This window comes from Canis aureus, chromosome 13, assembly GCF_053574225.1.
Source record: "Canis aureus isolate CA01 chromosome 13, VMU_Caureus_v.1.0, whole genome shotgun sequence".
NCBI lineage: Eukaryota > Metazoa > Chordata > Mammalia > Carnivora > Canidae > Canis > Canis aureus.
The window spans coordinates 12094453-12112955 of record NC_135623.1 but is presented as its reverse complement, the minus strand read 5'-3'; the positions used below and the strand labels follow the sequence as shown (position 1 = coordinate 12112955).

Below are 18503 nucleotides of genomic sequence, written 5' to 3'. Positions count from 1 at the left end.
AGCACCTAGTGCTCAGGTCAGTTTGAACTGGGTTGTCTGTCATTCCCGCCACGACATCCGAACGCACACAACCCCCATAGCAGAGACAGCCCAAGCCTGGTCTTCAGGTGCTTCCCACTCTTGGGGGGCGGGTCTGGTAACCCACAAGCTGTCCCCTTGAAATATCCTGATTCCAGGAGCACACCTCCTCTTACCATCATCATCATCATTGAAGTCGTATTATTATTTGACTGAATCCACCCCCGAACCCCTAGGACCCGGGTGTTCTTGGCCAAACCCTCTCCATCACTGACTCCCGTATGTTTTGAAATGTCTGTTAAACGGAACTGATCTGAATTGAAAATCAGGTTGAATCAACTACAATTAAATACTGTCAGAAAGGGTGTCCTAGGCACCGGTAGGGGTGACAACATGATGACAGGATCGCCTCTTCCTTGGGAAGTTAGTTAACCATACTGCAGGCGAGTGCGTGCCCACCCAGGGGGACCACAGGTCATTCCAGGCCACCCGAGTTGATACTCAAGTGACGTGCACGCATCTCCAGAGCTAAGGCACCTGAGGGGAGGAGCCCCAGACGTCAGCCAGCGTCAGCCCTGAGAGCCTCATGGGCCCGGCACCTGCCGCTTTGCACAGCCTCTGCCTGGAGGCCCCAGAGCTGCTGGGCCGTGGGCCACGCCACGGTCTGTTCTGGCTGCGCCGTGTCCGGCTACAGTTTTTTCAGCATCGCCTCTGTCCACATCCAGTTCTTCCCTTCCATTATGGCCCCCAAAGTCTCTTCCAGGCAACCCCTCAAATCCAGGCCTCCTTTGCTCCCGCCTGGATCAATATAGGGCCACTGGCCTTCTCGCTCTTACCCGCCCCAGCCAGGCTGTGCTTTCTCCAAGGGCTGCCATGCACCGTCCCACCCCCGCATTTTTTGCTCCCGCTGTTCCCGCCGCCTGTGATGCTTCAAGACTGCTCTCCCTGTCTGTCTACCCTCAAAGCCCAGCTCATGTCTCCCCCTGGTAAGTCACCCCAGATGAGCCAAGGCCGCAGGGCTTCCCCTCCCCAAGTCCCTTGGTGCTGACTCTATACACTTGTCGCCTGATTCTTAGCTCTGATGGGCTGGAATGACCGGTGACCTCTGGGTGCGTGCTCACGCCCCTTCGATATAATTAACTCCTCAAAAGATGACAGGAGCACCACATCCTCATTCTTCTCCCTTACTGGCGCCCGCCACTCTCTTCCTGCCATATTTAATTATAATTTATTTCATCTTGATTTTGAATTCCATTCAATTCACTTCAGCTCAACAAGCATTTAAAAGCGTCTACATTGTACCAGGCCCTGTGCTAAATCCTGGAGGCACGCAAGGCTCAAGGGCCGGACAACAAAGCAGGCTCAAAGCGGCACGATCATCCCCGGTGGTGTGCTAAGACAGACGATCTAACAGGGCTGCCAAAACGCTGGCAGCGACCTGGAGCTGGGTACTCGTGCCCCTCAGTGGCAGACACCTCACGCTGGGGGCACTGAGCAGAGGTGGGCCCCCCACCCCCGGCCTCCAGGATCTCCTATCTGGTACTTTGGGCATAGCAGGCACTCCACAGATGCTCGTAGAATCCCGAGTTAAATAGACAACTTTTCTGAGGGATTCTCTCCCTATGATTCCTACTCCCCATTAGGAGGTAATCAAGAGCTGACAGAATCACAGGCTGCAGAGAGCTGGAGGGCTCTTTCCAGGCCGGATGCTATAGCTCTTGACTTGACACGTGGGCAGAGAAGGGCCAGATGGGTTAAGTGACTTGCCAAGGTCACTCTCTCTTAAGAGGCCAGGCTAAGAAATGTCTCGGGACATGAGGCTTTGGAAAGAAACAGGAAGAGAGGAAACGGTTCTGTGCTACTCAGCTCGCGAGCGTCAGAGCCAGTGCACGCGCCAGCCTGTGTGAGTCCAGAGCTGGTGCTCATAGCCAGCCCGGGGCGGCACACGTTTGGTGCAGATGGGAACGTGAGTGTCAGAGCGCAGGCAGGTGTGGGCACAGCTGTGCCCGGGGCAGTGCAGGGGCCTGGGGGGTGCTGAGTGCAGACAAGAGCGTGCTGCGGGGGTGCGTGCAGCGTGGGGACGGTGTGAGGCAGGCTGCGGCTGAGTGAGGGGTGAGGGTGGCTGGAGTGCCCTGGGCCCGGCTACCCACCTGTACTGTCGTCATAGACCACGGTGGCAGACCGCCACTTGAGGTACTGGACCAAGTCGAGGATGGCGTGGCTGAGGGAGGCGTAGTCAGGGTAGAGGTTCACGTAGAAGGTGTCCTTGTTGTCCAGCGGGTGGTGTTTCCAGCGCAGCTGGATGTGGGGCACCTCCAGGGCATTGCAGATGGACTGGACGGCGTTGGTGCAAGAGCCCTGTGATGGTCCGAAGATCGCCACCACGCCCAGCGCCAGCTGGTCACAGGCTGCAACGGAGGGGAAGGGGCGGGGGTCAATGCTGGGCCTCAGCGGGTGGTTGGGGGCTGGGGACAGGGGGGTGTGCTGATTTTGGTGATCCCATGAACATAGCAGAGATCTTCCGAGGGCGGACGACTGAGGCTGCCTGTGAACCTCAGCTCCCTCATCTGGGAGCTGGGGCTGCAGTCCCCCCCGCCTCATGGGATCATAGGAAGGTCGAGCAAGACTGTGCGCACAAGACCCTCAGCACCGCTCCAGTGATGTGGTCATCACTGTGCTGAGCACCCCCAGCTCCAACCTGCCCTGTTCCGGGGTGACGGCTGAGACACCGGCAGGATGAAACACCTACTCACGGTGACGTTAAACCCCAGCCCCCGCCTGCTTCCCCACTTCCCATGTGCTCATCTCACCTCACTGGACATCACCATGTGCGTGTCCAGGATGCGTGTCAGACCGAATGTGTCCCAGATGCAGCCCCCTCTGCCCCTCCAGCCTCCCCTCCTCAGTAAACCAGCTCCACCGTCCTTAGTGCCTTATGCCCTGAGCCCTGGCTTCCTCTTGACTCCTCTCATTCTCTCCTATCCTGCACCCCAAGTGCTTCAGCTTCAGAATGTGCCGGAATCGGGCCACTTCTCACCATCCTCTTCTGCTTGCACTACTGCAGGAGCCTCCTCGGCTGCCCCAGCTTCCTCAGGGGCCCTCCCTACCTTCTTACCTCTCACCACCTCAGGTGGTTACATCACACCTTGGCTCTAAAAGCTCCAATTTCACTCAGTCTAAAAGCTAAAGTCCTCACGGTGACGGACGAGGTCCTGCTTGCTGTGGTTCCTCTCCACCCGTGTCCCACTCCTGTCCTCATCACCACCACTACCACTTTTCTGACGTTATCCCATATCCAGTCATACTCCCGAAACCCCATACCCTGCTTTGTTTATTTATTAAATGACCACCGGAAGTCTTGTTCATTTGTTGCCTTTCTACTCCCACTACAATGTCAGTACAAGGCAGCAAGGGCTTGATCTATGTTGTTGAGCACTGTCTCAACAATAAACAGTGCCTTAATGGTACCTAAACGTGCTTAAAACAGTACTTGGTCTGAGTAGGTGCTTCACCAGCCTCTGCTAGGTGCATTAGTATTGAATCCTGGTCTTCCAATAGTTTTCATTCTTGGGGGAGGCCCAGGGGCTCAGGTAGGTCAGAAAGCAGAAGCTTCTGGGGAGGGCAAACAGCGATAGGTACAGCAGAGCTTTAACCAAGAAGCCCCAGGGCATTTGGGGCTCAGAGGGCGGGTGTAGACTCACACAGGGATTGTGCCTGAAAGATCCTGAAAGTGGGACCTTTCAGGGCCAGTCAGGGAGCTCTCGCCCTTTCTTCTGGCAACTGGCTCTGAGTTTCCTGTGGGCTCCTTCGCCTGCTCCACTCCCAGGCCTTGAGGACTAGAGCCCGAGCCTTAGGCGCTGGCCTCCTTCAGGCCCCAGTCATTGGGTTTGAGGATGGTCATATGACCAGTCGGAGTCAACGGGATGCCATGAGACCTCACACCAAGAAGTTAGCACCTTCCCTGTGCAATGGGCCATGCATGGTATGGGGAATAAGATCTGGCTATACTGTAGCGATCTTGTGGTCACAAAGAAAGTGCAGTGATTAAGGAATGGAGTCAGTATGGAGGGGAGCAGAGTCAAAGGCAGAGGAAGAAGAGCTCCTGACCGAGTAGAACCTTGGATTTTGGTTACGTGAATCAATACATTCTTTTTGCTTAAACCATTTAGGATTTGGTGTTTTGTCACCTGCAACCAGAGGAGCCTTAAGCAATCTTTCAATAGAGTGTCAGCAAACTCACCAGCCTGTGGCCATCTCTACCTTTCTCCTTTTGCCTCTAGGACCCTCTGATTGATTACTTAGTTAAACGACTAGTATATTTCTTCCCTTCCACTATCACCTCCAAGAATCTGCCTTTTGGATTTCCCCCTCTGATATGTGCCTGAAGCAGGCAGGCAAATACTTCCTACACCCTCACCCTCACCCAGCCCAACCTCTTAGGTCATGTCTGCCTGCCCGGGCCCAAGGTCTAGATATCTGGTTTGATGGAGGCAGGGGAGAGTGGACCAAACACAAGTTAAGTTTCGGCAGAGGATCATTTAAGAGTGATTTTGAAGGAGGCAATTTTGATTTTGATACCAATTGTGAAGATCATGATAAAGGTGATTGCAGTGATGGCTGTGATGGTGGAGACCATGGTGTGAGGCTGTTGATGATCATGGCCATGGCACCGCTGAAGATGGAACTGATGATAATGTTGATGTTGTAGCATAATGGTGGGATGATGATGGGATTGACAATGATAAAAATATCAATGCTGTGACAGTAATGGCGATGATGCTGGTAGGAATAATGACCATGATATAAGCGTTGATGAGAGAGGAGGTGACAACAGTTTGATGCTGATGACACTGTGGTAATGATGTTGGTGGTGATGGGGCTGGTGATGATAAAGATACTGACATTGTGACAGTCATGAGGAGGAGGAGGAGGATGATCTTAGGGGTGGTGATGTTGGCAAGGGTATGAATGGAGGTGGTAACTATTTTGGTGGCATTGATGAGATTGGTGATGATGAAGATGTCAATGTCGTGACTGTGATGATGGCAGTAGGGAGGATGGCCATGACGCTGGCATTGATGAGATTAGTGATGATGTAGATATCAATGTCATGACTATGATGATGGGAGTAGGAAGGATGGCCATGATCTTGGCACCGATGAGATTAGTGATGATGAAGATGTCAATGTCATGACTGTGATGATGGCAGTAGGAAGGATGGTCATGATGCTGGCGCTGATGAGATTAGTGATGATGAAGATGTCAATGTCATGACTGTGATGATGATAACAGGAATGATGGTGATCATGTTGGCCCTGATGAGGCTGGTGATGATGAGGAAGATGTCAATGTCATGACTGACAATGGCAGTAGGAATGATGGCGATGATGTTGGCACTGATGAGATTAGTGATGATGAAGGTGTGGCTGTCTGGCAGTGGCGTGGTGATGATGACAGTAGTAATAGTGATGGCGGTGGTGATGATGTGAAGAGTGGAGGTGATACCTTTGTTGATGGTGATGATAGTAATTGTGATGATGGGGCATTGTCATTGATAGTAGTGACAACAGTGGTACTAGGAGGATGATGGCCATACTGGGGTTCATCCTGCCAGAGACACAGTGATTAGGTCTCGTGGCTGGGTAGCAGGAAACAGCAGTTCTGTCCTTCACCTGTTTTTCCTCTTTGGCCTCTCTCCTCATCCCCTTTTCTGTCCCCTCCTGTTCCTTTCACCTCCTGAGGATCTTCCAGCCCAGAAGAATGCTGCTGCCCCTAAGGGACCAGGGCAGGGGTTACAGCAGTAGCAGTAGAAGCTTTATCTCCAGATGTTTCCAGGGTAGCAGCCAACTCTTGTTCTGGCAGCCCTGAGCACACACTGCAGTAATTACATTATTTGTAGCTTCAATTTGGAATCCATTTTCTGGTCATTTTACAGTAACTCAATGGTTCACAGTCATTGCAGGAGTCCACAGCCTGAATGCAGCCCCCCCAGCCCCCTTTCCGTGGCAATTGTCGTTAGAGCAAAAATTATCCCAATCAATTTGTGTCTTAAAAGGAATTGAACAGCCCAGAGAATAAGTGAAGGCAGAGGAGCCTGGGGAGTGCTGGGTCGATTCCAGGCCTGCTCCGGTCAGGCTTGGAAGAAAACACAGGCACTCTCTGGGTTGCTGGCTCGGGCATCGTTTGGCAGTCACTCATCTTTTAATTTTCCACAAAACATTTAAAAATAAAGACAATAAGTGAAAGTCCCTTTTAATGGAGGAAAGGCCTCTCGGGCCTCCTGTGGAGGGAAGGCGTAATTCTAGCGGAGCTGGTGGGGCATGCAATGCCAGGCCCTGTGCACCGTGCCCACTCCCCCCACGTGGCCCAAGGGGCTGCATCCAGCTGCAGCTGGATTATCATCCTCATTGGGTTAATTAGAAAGAAGCCCAAGGTCATATCCCAGAAGAGTCCTAATGATGATGCTCCAGAGGAATACATTTTCAAAAACCGAAGATCAAAAGAAAAAAATAAAGATCAGGGGAACAAGGGGTTCCCCAAGGGATGGAGTGTGCCTAAAGGGGAGAACCATCCGACTGAAGAGATGCCTCCAGGGTCAGACAGCGGTGGCTCTAAACGCAGCAGGGCTCTGTCTTAGGAATAGTATGTATCGGAGGGGTGTTAAGGGAAAGCGAGGCAGACAGGAGCCTCAAACTTTTTTCTCTGGAGACATAACCCAATACAGTACAGTGCATCAATTTTAAGCATAGACTTCTATGAAATTTTACATATAACTGCATCCATGTAGCTACTACTAGGATCAAAATATAAAACATTCCCAAAACCTAAGAGGGTTATCTCTTCCCCTCTCCAGTTAATACCTGCTGCACGCTCCTCCCTCCCCCAGAGGTGACCCCACATTACACCTGCGAGGCTCATCCATGATGTTTTGCATAAGCAGAAATTTTTTCTTTTTCTTTTTTTTTTTTTACTGCTAATCCAAATTCCATTGTATAAGTATACCCCAATCTATCCATTCTCCTTTTGATGGACCTTTATTTCCCACATTCGGCTGTTATCAATAAAGTGGCCAGGAACTCCCTTGCACACATACATTTAGCTTTAGTGAGACATTTCCAAACTCCCCTGATAAGTTCAACCAGTTTTCACTCTCACCGACACTGTGTAGGAAAAAAAATCAACCTCAACTCCTACCTCCCACCAAACATAGAAAAATCAGTGTGAGGTAGATCATAGAGCTAATCCTGAAAGACGAAACAACAGAGCTTCTAGAACGTAGGAGGAAATCTTCACGACTTTAGGATAGACAAAAATAGAACACAAAGCCATTAAGCATAATGGAAAATATTGATAAATCAGACTTCTTTAAGTTAAGAACTTTGTTCCTCAAAAGATCTTACTAAAACAGTGAAAAGGCAAGCTCATTTGCAGCAGATACATGCAATCACAAAGGATTCCTACCCATCATATATAGAAGATTCCTACAAGTCAATAAGAAAATGACAAGTGACTCCATTTTAAAAGTGCTTGAAAGGCTGAAAAATCACGCCTGAGGAAAAGGGGATTCAAGTGATCTATTAGCATATAAAAAGATGCTCAAGATCTCTGGTCATCCGGGAAATACAAAGTAAAACCACAATGAGATATCCACCACACCAACCACCAGAAACAAAACTTAACTTTATCACATGTTCGTGATGACATACAGTGATTGCCGCTGCCCTGCGCTGTCCTGGGGGATTGGTGTCAGAACTCTGGAACGCTGTCTGGCCAAACATATGACATCCTATGACCTCGTATTTCTACTCCTGGGTGTCTGCCCACCAAAAAAATGTGCACATTTGTGCACCAAAAGACATCTATGAGAATGTTCATAGCAGCACTACTCTATGGGCCCAAATGGAAACAACATGAATGTCCAATAATAAATATGAGTTTTAAAAATTGTCTTTGTATAATGGAACACTGCACAACAGTGATTAGATTACTGTTACATCTAGCAACATAGATGGATCTCACAGGTATATTGTACACACTGCCAACACGTACACACTGGTCTTCTATTTATGTGAAGTTCAAAAACAACCAGAACAGTCTATGTATGGCACCAGTAGTCAGAACAGTGGTTCTTTAGTCCAGCAGCAAAGAGGCAAGAAGACGTGTAACCTGGCAGAAGATATGGACAATAATCACATGATTACACACACACATACACACACACACACATATCCACCAATCAGGGTTGTGAAAGAGAAGTCCAGAGCTTTATGAGGTGGAGACTTGACTGTGTCTGGGGACTTGGGGAAGGCTCCCCAGAGGACCTAGACAAATGGCAGGGCAGAGGTAGGCTAGGAAAAGGGCATTACAAACAAAGAGAATAAACATGTGCAAAAGCCCTGAGGTGGGAGGAAACATGGCCCTTGGAGGATGGCAGGTAGGGGCAGAACCCAGAGGCCGAGGGAGCAAATGGCACAGATGTGGCTGGAAGGTCACCTTTGGGCTAGACTGGATAGGCCCCCATGGGCTCTGAGCATTTGGGGAAAGAACAACAGGACACGCCAGCCAGGGTTTTAAGCAAACAAGTTACATGGTGGGGGGTTGGAGGGTGTGGCTGTGGTCACAGGGACCCATTGGGCTGGACTTCCAGAGCTGCGTCTTTCTGTCTCAGGTCTACTCACTACTTGGCAGTTCCATGTCACGTAGAACTCTAAGTTCCGGCTGGAGGAAGTGCCTCAGAAGACTCTGGAGTTCTGCCCTGGGCTCACTGCTGCCTGGGGAAGGTCCCCGTGCTGACTCACAAGTGTGCTACTAAAGAGTTGTTGTATTATTTTAGTAACTTTTAGAAAACATGGACAGAATATACCCAGCCTAGCCCTTCGGGGTCATCGTGTCCACATAAACCTCTGTTCTGATTCCAGGCGTTTGTTCTGTGTCCTCACCTTTCCACTGAGCATTTTTGGTTGAGTTCAGCTGCTTTCTAGCTGGACGAGGCCAGGCAGAGGATGCCAGCAGGGACTCTCAGTGGGGAGGTGGATATCTGACTGTACAGGGTTGGCCACAGGGCATGTGGAGAGAGAGCTGGGAGGACACCGGTAGGGAGGAGGGTTGCCAGCGCAAGGAGAAGGGTGATGGGCAAAGGACCACTCTTCGAGGCTATCAGAGTAGAGTTCCTCTAGTGTGTCTGCAGGCTGGCTCTGGGACTCAGGACAGTGGTATCAAAAAAGTCAGGGGCATCGTGCTCAATGTCAGGGATCCTGTGTTCTTGGGTTCACAAGGCATGGAGGAGCAGGGCAGGTGAGATGAGGCCAGCAGTGGAGAAAGTGCCTGTAGATGTGAGGCCCTTAACCTGAAGGCTCAGTGGGTAGAAAGCAAGACAGCCAATGTCCTGAGAGCACAGGCCAATATGGTACCTTGTATGTGCCAGACACTGTTCTAGGCACTTCGCAAAAGTGTGTCCGTTTTGTAGACGAAAAAATTGTATTTTGTTCAAGGTCACAACCAAGATCAGAATGGACAAGGTGCAAGGCTAGGCAGTCTGGCTCCAAGCTCATGCTATGCTGCTTTTCTATGCTAAGGTGTTTACCTACAATGGGGCTTTGGGAAACAGAACCAGCCCCAGGAATCACCTCGGTAGGTCTATACCTGGGAGCCCAGGAGGCCTTGATTAACTACTAGGAACCCCTTTGAAAGACCAAGGGGATCTTTTGAATGTGCCTCAGTCTACCCAAGATGCATGAATGACACTGTCCCTAAGCTCAGCAGGCAGAGGTCCTGGGCAAAGATTCTCAGACTCCCATGCCCCATTCTCACATCATTCATTCATTGATTCATTCAATAATTATTTCACTGAGCACTTACTATACATCAGTCTTCTAGGTGCTAGAGTTATATCAGTTAATAAGAGACAGCCTTCCTTTCAGTGGTGTTGGAAAGAAGGGGAAAGACATCAAACACACACCATTAATTAACTACAAATTGTGACATGCGCCTTGAAGAAGAATAGCAAGGGACTATGATGGCAGATTATAGGAAGGATGATCTTATCTTCCCTGGGAATGAGATTCCTTAGGCCTGAGATTTTTAAATGGAGTTCTGTGGAACTCTTGGGATATATGGAAGCTATTTCTAGAGTTATCTGAGCCTCTAAGCTAATTTCAATTAAGTATGTACATGTGTATAAATTATGTTTTTAAAACAATAACAAAGGAATATATGTGCTATATGCCACACAGGAAACTGCTGGCTCATTCAGGTATCAACAAGTTGCTTTTTTTTCTCCCTGAGGAGCCTGGAATAAAGTTCTCTAGTCATTTCTGTGGAGTCATTGGAGCTCATTGTAAATGTGTCACTAATAAAGAAGGATGCAATTCAACGTTCGTTTGTTTTGTTCTTTAGAATTCAGGCGTGGGAAAAACTGTTTTACTGGATTTACTAAAACTTATTTTTATGGCATAATTTTCCTGTTACTGTGCAGCTAACACAAAATATGGAAACTATTGAATGCGGAGGCTAATATCAAACTTCAAGTGTCATCCACAGCCCTCTGGGGTCAAATTACGTTAGCCATAGAAGCAGCCTCATTGTTTTTAGTAAGTCTTTTTACAGCAACTAAATGTTGTATAGTTGAATTACTCATATTCTGGGTGGGGTTTCAATGAAAGAAAAACAAGTCTGGAAATGCCGGCTCCGGTTCAAAGGTGCTGGGGAGAAGAGCTGACCTTCTCATTGCTAACTCCCCCACCCCACCTTGGGTCTCATTCTCCACCTCCTCCCATGGTTCCCTCATTCCTTCACAGCACATGCCAGTGGCTTGGAAATTCCTGAGGGACAATCTGGGGGAGGACACAGCCTACACTGAACTGGAAATGTGGCAGGTCCCCAAACCAGGCAGACCAGGCTCTAAACATCCAGCCTACGAGAGCATGGGCCTGTTTTCAGGACCCCGGACAGCAAACACAACTCCTCTGTCCACAAGCTTGGAAGAGTCAAAGCTGCAAACTCACCCTTCTTGGTGGCCTCGAAGCTGTCATGAAAGTGAATCCTCTGGATGTCATAGGTCAAGGTTGTGTTGGGCAGCAGAGTCCTGTTCCTGTTGATGATGTTGGCAGAAAATCGAAAGGCATGCTCCTCAGCATTCATGACCTGGGCGTTGGGGCCGTCCGCATACTCAAAGATTCCTCCTGTAAGAGATGGGTAAAATCATGTGTAGCTGGGGAAGGGGGTGGGTGGGGGTAGAGCTTGCTAACAAAGATGCTTGGCTCAGAAGGTTTTATGGACAAGATTTTCCCCCTCACACAAAATGCTCAATACTATCCTAGATAATTCCATGCTTAGAAATCATGCTAGAGCATAAGAAATACCAAGATCCTCCTAGTTCATTTCACTCAGCCAGCAACAGAGACTGACAACACAGACTGCCAAACAGAGCCAAATAAAATGCCCAACTTATTAATATTGTTATGAAAATTCTCAATAGAGTGCTGGCAAGTAGAATCTATTAGAATACTACAAGGATAACATACCATGACCAAGCACAGTTATATTCAATATAAAGAAAGGGTGGTTCAACATAAAGAAATCTATGAATATCATTCCATCGCATCAATAGTCCAAAGGAAAACATAACATATGATCAACTCACAAGATGCAAAAAGGCATTTCATAAAACCCAATATCTACTGCTGTTTTTTTTTCTACTGCTGTTAAGAATGCTTAGCACCAGAAAAGCTACTGCTATGAAGCCTCTTTAGATCAAATTCGCTTTCAATATCACACTAATGGTGAACACAGGAGACATTCTCATTAAAGAGATAAAGGAAGGAAAAAAAAAAGAGATAAAGGAAGGGTAAAGATTCAAACCATACCATTAGCCAACAAAATAAGAAAGAAAAAAGGATTTAGAGACACACCTCTTAGAAAGAAAAAAAATTCTTGCAAACAAGATAAATGTTTTCCTACAAACCCTTAATCCCCCACCCCCACAAAAACTAGTTAAGAACTAGTAAGAGAGTCTAGTTAAATGACCAGTCAGCACAAATTAATACCATTTCTTTATATCAGTAACAACCAGTAAGAAAAATTAATGGCAAAAGATCTTCTTTCTGAGACCAACAAAAATATTAAATAACAAGTAACAAAAAAAAAAAACAAGTGTGCAATTTCAGCATTAAAAATGACAAAAAACACTAAAAGGGAGAGATGTAACAGCAGACTTAAGTGAGGAGGCATGGCATGCTCCAGGACAGTTAGGCTCAAGAATAGAGGTGTTGGTTCATTACAAATTAATTTTTCAATGTAATGCCATCCCAGTCAGAATCACAGAAGGATTTTTCTTTTACTGGACAGGATGCCTCTAAAATGCATCTGGAGGACTAATCAGGAGATAGCAGCCTAAAGAGATGACAGGTGATCTGCACTGCCAGATTTAAAATGTATCATAAAAGCCAAAATAATTAAAAACATGTCCTAATGGCATATGAAAATACAGACAGATCAATGGGATGAGATAAAAAGCCCCCAGAAAGAGAATCGAGTAGAGATAAGTATTTAAGACATGCCAAAGGTGGCTATTTCCAACCAGTAGGTAAAATATAAATTATTCATTAATAGTACTGAAACAATTATTCAATTATTTGGGAGAAATTTAAGTTAGATTCCAATCTTAAGCCATCTATCAAAATAAGTTCCAAACAGATTAAAGATTAAATAGGAAAACTAATGGAAGGCAGGAGGAGAGAAAAGCCTCAAAGTACCAAAAAAGAAGATGTAGGTGAATATTATACAATATTGAGGAGGAGGAGACCTTTCCAAGCATTATAATAAAGTCAGAAACCATAGGAGAAATGCTGATAACTCCATAGAAATAACATATATCAAATAATAATATATCAAAACTACCATCCAGAAAATTAAATGGCAAACATCAAACTTGGAAAAATATTTGTAACATATTTGGCAGTATAAAAGTTGATATTCTTATTTTATAAAAACAAACACTTCAAAGTCAACAAAAAAGACAAATACTCCAATAGAAAAATGTGCAAAGGGCAAGCATGGGCATTTCACTAGAGAAAAAAATATTACAAAGGAGCTATTAATGTATGAAGCAACGTGTGCTCTCCCTAAAAATCATAAACTCCATTTCAACCAACAGTGAGAAACCACATCTTGCCCGCCCCATTGCCAAACATAAAATAACTTATAACACCCAGCTTTGCTGAGGGCATTTGGAAACAGACACTTGCTTAATTGTTGGTAGAAGTGGCAACTGGTATACCTCGCCTTCCTGGTGGTCACCAGAAAATATCAAAAGCCTTAAAAATGCTTAGGTCTTTGACTAAATACTTCTCCTTGACTCATTACTTCAGTTTCCAGGAAGTGACTCGAACAGCAATGGTGGACACACTGGTCATGTATGGGGAGGGGATCTAGAGATGTCCAACACCAGAGAAAGAGTCAATACATAATAAGCTATATAATTCCCATATAACAGCAAAAGTATAATGATTTGGGAAGTGCCTACGACATATTTTTTAAGTGAAAAGCAAAGGTTATAATGTTGGAGATGCAGTGCGATTCCACATTAGAAGAGAAAGAACAGAATGGGGATGCCTGGGTGGCTCAGTGGTTGAGCCACTGGGGTCCTGGGGATTGAGTCTTGCATCAGGCTCCCTTCAGGGAGCCTGCTTCTCCTTCTGCCTCTCTCTCTGTGTGTCTCTCTTGAGTGAATAAATAAAGTCTTTTAAAAATAAAAAAAATTTAAAAAGGAAGAACAGAAGGAATATAAGGAGGAATTTATACAATTGACAAAAAATAGGAAGCACTTCAAAACAGCACAAGTGAATAGCCCTATGTTGTAGATTTCTTATTTTGTTCTTTTTACTTGTCTTCATTTTCCAAACGAAGCTTTAGGTTTTCTTTACTCTTTTAAAAAGTCAGCTTCGTGGAGGTAATATTGACATTAAGAAATTCCACAAAATGCATCTTGTTTTATGTGTACAGTGATTTTTGGCAAATTCATGGAATTGTGTGACCATCATCACAATTGTGAACATTCCTATCACCCCAATGAGATCCCTTGAGCCCGTTTACGGTCAAATCACTGTTCTCAGCCCCAGTCCCAGGCAACCGCTAATTTACTTTCCATCTCTAGAGATTTATCTTTTCTGGACATTTCATACAGATGGAATCATGCAATAGGTGGTCTTCTGCACTTGGTTCCCTTCACTTAGTGTGTTTTTGAGCCTTATTCACATTTTAGTGCAGATCAGTGCTTCATTCCTTTTTACTGTTAAATAATATTACTTTCTACAGTTTTACTGCATCTTATTTATCCATTTACCACCAAGTTAATGGGTATTTGGGTTGTTTCCATCATTTTGAAAAAAAATTTTTTTGAAGTGACTATTTTAAAAAGTGAACAAATCAATCTGCCCCCCACCCCAGTCTTCCAGAAGGCTTACAATTTGTAACATGTAGTGTTGTAAGCATGTGAGTCTGCGTGGGGGTGCATAAACATGGTGGGCACACCCATAAAACAAGACGAGAAGAACGCATTCCAAAATGTCAAGAGGGCTTCCCTCTGAATGGCACGATTATGGGTGACTTTAATTTCCTTCTTTGTGTTTTTCTGTATTTTCCAAAAGTTCTGCAGTGAACATGTGTTATATTTCTAATCAGAAAAGCCATCATGTGATAGTGTGTATGTGTTTAAAGGAAAATAGATGATCAAAATACCATATGATCCAGTAATTCTGGGGATTTTAATTTAATGCTAGGGATTTAGCATTTCTAGGGATATAAATTTAGAATAAGTTAGAGATACATAAACACATTTATGTAGAAGGATATTCTTGACATAATATTGAAAAAATAGAAACAACTTAATGTCCCAGAGAAGGAGATTAATCAAGGTATTAAAAGTCATCCATATGGCAGGATAACTTGCAGGCATTAGGAGTCAAGGAATAGGATGGCATGATATGGTATCCAAGATTTCCTTCAAAATCACAGGGGAGGGGAGCGTGTGAAGGACGTCCAGATAGGGCAGGAAAGGTCATGGGTTGCTGTTCCCTGGGGCCAGGTCGTGGGTACCCAGGGCTCCATTATACCATTCTCCCTAAGTGGCTATGACAGACATCCTCCGTAATAAAATATTCTTTAAGACCATTGTATAAATAAGACAAAATGAGCAAATCGTGGTAGTGCAATCTGAAAAGAGACACAATATTATTTGTAGACGCTTATTACTGTTTTCTTAACAACTCAAGAGAATCAGATGGAAACCAAGTAGAAACGAGACAGCTCATCAAGGAGCCAGCATGCAAATACAGGAAAACAGACAGCCTTCCTATACATCAGCAATAAACACTGAGGAATTATAAGGACAAAGAGAGACCCTATTCACAAAGGCAACAACGACAAAATAAAAAATAAAATACTTTACAATAAACGTGCAATTCTTATACCAAGGAAACTACAAAACTTTACTGGAGGACATAAAAGGAGGCTTGAATAAATGGAGAGACATTACTTTCTCCTGGAAGAGAAGGCTCAATATTGTAAAGATGTCAGTTCTCCTCAAATTAATTTATAAATTTAATGCAATTCCAATTAAAACCAAAAAGGACATTCCAGAAGGGCATACACCAAAATGTTAACAGAGGTTCTTTCTAGAAAGTAAAAAGATAATGGATTGCTTTGCTTAGTGCTTTTTTTCCTCAAGTCCTCTGCACTGAGCAAGAGCTTTGGCAATAAGGAAAAAAGCTTTAAAAAAAAATGCTCTTATGGAATACTTAATGATATAGAAAATGCTCATTCTCCACCCCACCAAAGCAACAAAATTATATTACAGTTTGAAATCTATTTATCAAACTAAAAGCACATTATCTCTATTTATAGAAAAAAAGACTGGAAATTTTTGTACCAACATTTGACCAATGAGTTTATGGATAGAAGGGGTTTATGGATACTTTTAGCTTGCTCCTTGTATTATCTTGATTTTTCCAGGTTATTTACAATAAATATGCATTACTATTATTTTATTTTTTTAAGGTTTTATTTATTTATTTGAGAGAGAGGAAGCGAGAGACAGAACACAAGCAGAGGGAGAGGGGCAGAGGGAGAAACAGGCCCCCTGCTCAGCAGAGGGCGCCTGATGCAGGGCTCAATCCCAGGACCCCGGGATCATGACCTGGGCTGAAGGACCCCAGCTTAACTGACTGAGCCACCCAGGTGCCCCTATTTTTATTGCTTTAAAATGTAAAAGAGAAGCCCAGGAGGAAGTCTGGTCATTATAGATCCCCATCCCAAATGAGGATTGCAGGTCAGGGGACAAGGAGCCATTTCCTAGGGCTTCACCCCTTCCTGGTCTCTCCCATCTTGGCAGGTGGGGAGGAAAGGTGAGAGGTTGATACCTCAGTGGGGGTGGTGACACATCGCAGGCACTGAGACCCCAGCCAGGGGATCTCTGCCACAGGCCAACCTGCCAGTGAATCCTAGGGCACCAAGAGAAGTTAGCAGCAGGCTCCTGCCCACAAGGAACGCTCAGGCAACGCTAAGCAGCCAATAACCAGCCTATGTGTGGGGCTCAGCTGTTGGGACTCAAAAGTGCAAAGGTTCCCAACTCGGACTCCGGTGACCATTATGCCTCCATCTAAACCCTGGCTCTTTCCCCTGGGAGAAGTCACTCAATCTCTCTGAGACTCAGTTTCTCCATCTGCAAAACGGAGTGCATAACTTCCAAGGGTTGACCCTTGCAAGGAAGGAGGAAAACAATGTAACGAAATGCACGTCACAGGGAGAGAACGGAATTCATGGCAATTCTTAAAAAGAAGAAACAACGCCATTTAGAAAACCAAAATGAGTTTTAAACTTCTACGTTCTAGGGCAGGGGCTGACACACTTTTTTTCTGGAAGGGATCAGATGGTGAGTATTTTTGGCTTTGTGGGCCAGATGGTCACCTCAACAACATTTCCACAGTAACATGAAAGCAACAGACAATATGTATGCAAACAGGTAGAGCGGCGTTTTGATAAAACTTTATCTATAAAAACAGGTGGCTGGCTGGATTTGGCCAGGGGGCCATAGTTCACCCTCTCTTCTAGGGGAAGGGCAGTCTTCATCTTAGAGGTAAATGTCCTGTAGGGTCTGGGTGGAGAAGATAAGACGGTGATAGTACTAACCTGCTGGCACGGGGTACAAAGATGGGATGATGATTTTGAATGGGGAGGTGGGGAGAGGGGCCTAAGATGAAGGGGGCAGGTATGATGTGGACCCAAAAAGAGAAAAAGGAAGAGAATATGACCCATGGTCAAAGGTGGAGGAGACCAGTAGGAAACCCTCAGTGGCAGGAAGCGGCCCTGTTAGCACAGGGGTGCTGGGTGTTTAGTCTTCAGGGAGCCTGCCCCTGTGCTGTCTCTTTACAGGAGACCTGACATTTAGTAAAGTCGGCCACGGAAAATGGACACCAGCTTGTGCTCTTTGGGGAAAGCGACAGGAGGCAGGCAGTGCCCAGCACAGGGCGAACAGGGGCAGAAAGAAGACAAGAGGTGCAGGAGGTGGGATGGGAGAGAAGACAGGTTGGAATAAGCAGAGACTCAGAGACAAGAGGCCCTGGAGCATTCTCGGAGACACTGCCGGCAAGAGGTTGTCCCTCCCCCACTCCCACGCTTGGGGCAAGGATAGGCATCATGGAACTTGAACATGTAAAGCGCCAGGTGACCCCAAAGGTTTGAATGTCTAGGGACACCCAGGCAACAAATACATGGGTACAACACAGAGGCTCAGAGAGTGGGATCTGGAAGCAGCAGACCTGGGTTTGAACCTTCCATTCCTAGGCTGCCCTTCTCTCCAGAGAACTGCACTCAGTTGCAGGGGCCACCTTGCCCAGAAGGTTACCCCACTCACTTTGCCCCCAGGGGCAGTTGGCAGCCACTGATGACTCACGAACACTGGGGCCCAAAAGGGTGTTCCCCTTGCCTCGGGATGGGGTTAATTTTGTGATGCACGCATGCTCCAGAGCCCCCCTAGCACCGCCACCATGTGGCATCAGGCAATGGCCAGATCTCACCCCAAGCAGCATCTCTGCCTAGACCTGTCCCCATGTCTATGCTGCTTTGCTTATCCCCTGACGCAGTTTTCCTAAAGAAGTCTCTTCCCTCCTACCGACCTCCTGCATCTCAATCCCTGCCTCAGGCTCTGCATCTGGGAGACCCGACCTAAGATGCGGATGACATTGCTCCAGGGCAAGTATCGACCACACTTCACCTTTCATGCTTCTGAAGGAAGGGAAAGGGGGCACTGAGACTCATCAACCGATAGACCATCAAGGGTTCTTCTACCCTCTTCCTACTGGTTCTTCCTTTCTCCTTTCGTGTAGGGGTCCTGCACAGATCAGGGAGCTTTAGGAGCTCAGGGTCTGATGGGCTAGGGTTCTGATCCACACTCCACCCCATGGAAGAAAGGCTGCTTTGGGTCTTGGCTT

At 46.3% G+C, this 18503-nt stretch overlaps 1 protein-coding gene across 1 annotated transcript in view; it reads right to left on the bottom strand.

Annotated features, from left to right (window-relative positions):
* GRIK3 (glutamate ionotropic receptor kainate type subunit 3) overlaps positions 1-18503 on the bottom strand; it is a 222862-nt gene that overhangs the window by 76950 nt on the left and 127409 nt on the right. Inside the window, exons 2-3 of the mRNA XM_077844718.1 lie at positions 11022-11198; positions 2169-2426 (exon numbers count right to left, since the gene is read on the bottom strand). Of these exons, the coding sequence (XP_077700844.1) occupies positions 2169-2426; positions 11022-11198 (435 nt within the window). The remainder of the gene's footprint in view (positions 1-2168; positions 2427-11021; positions 11199-18503) is intronic.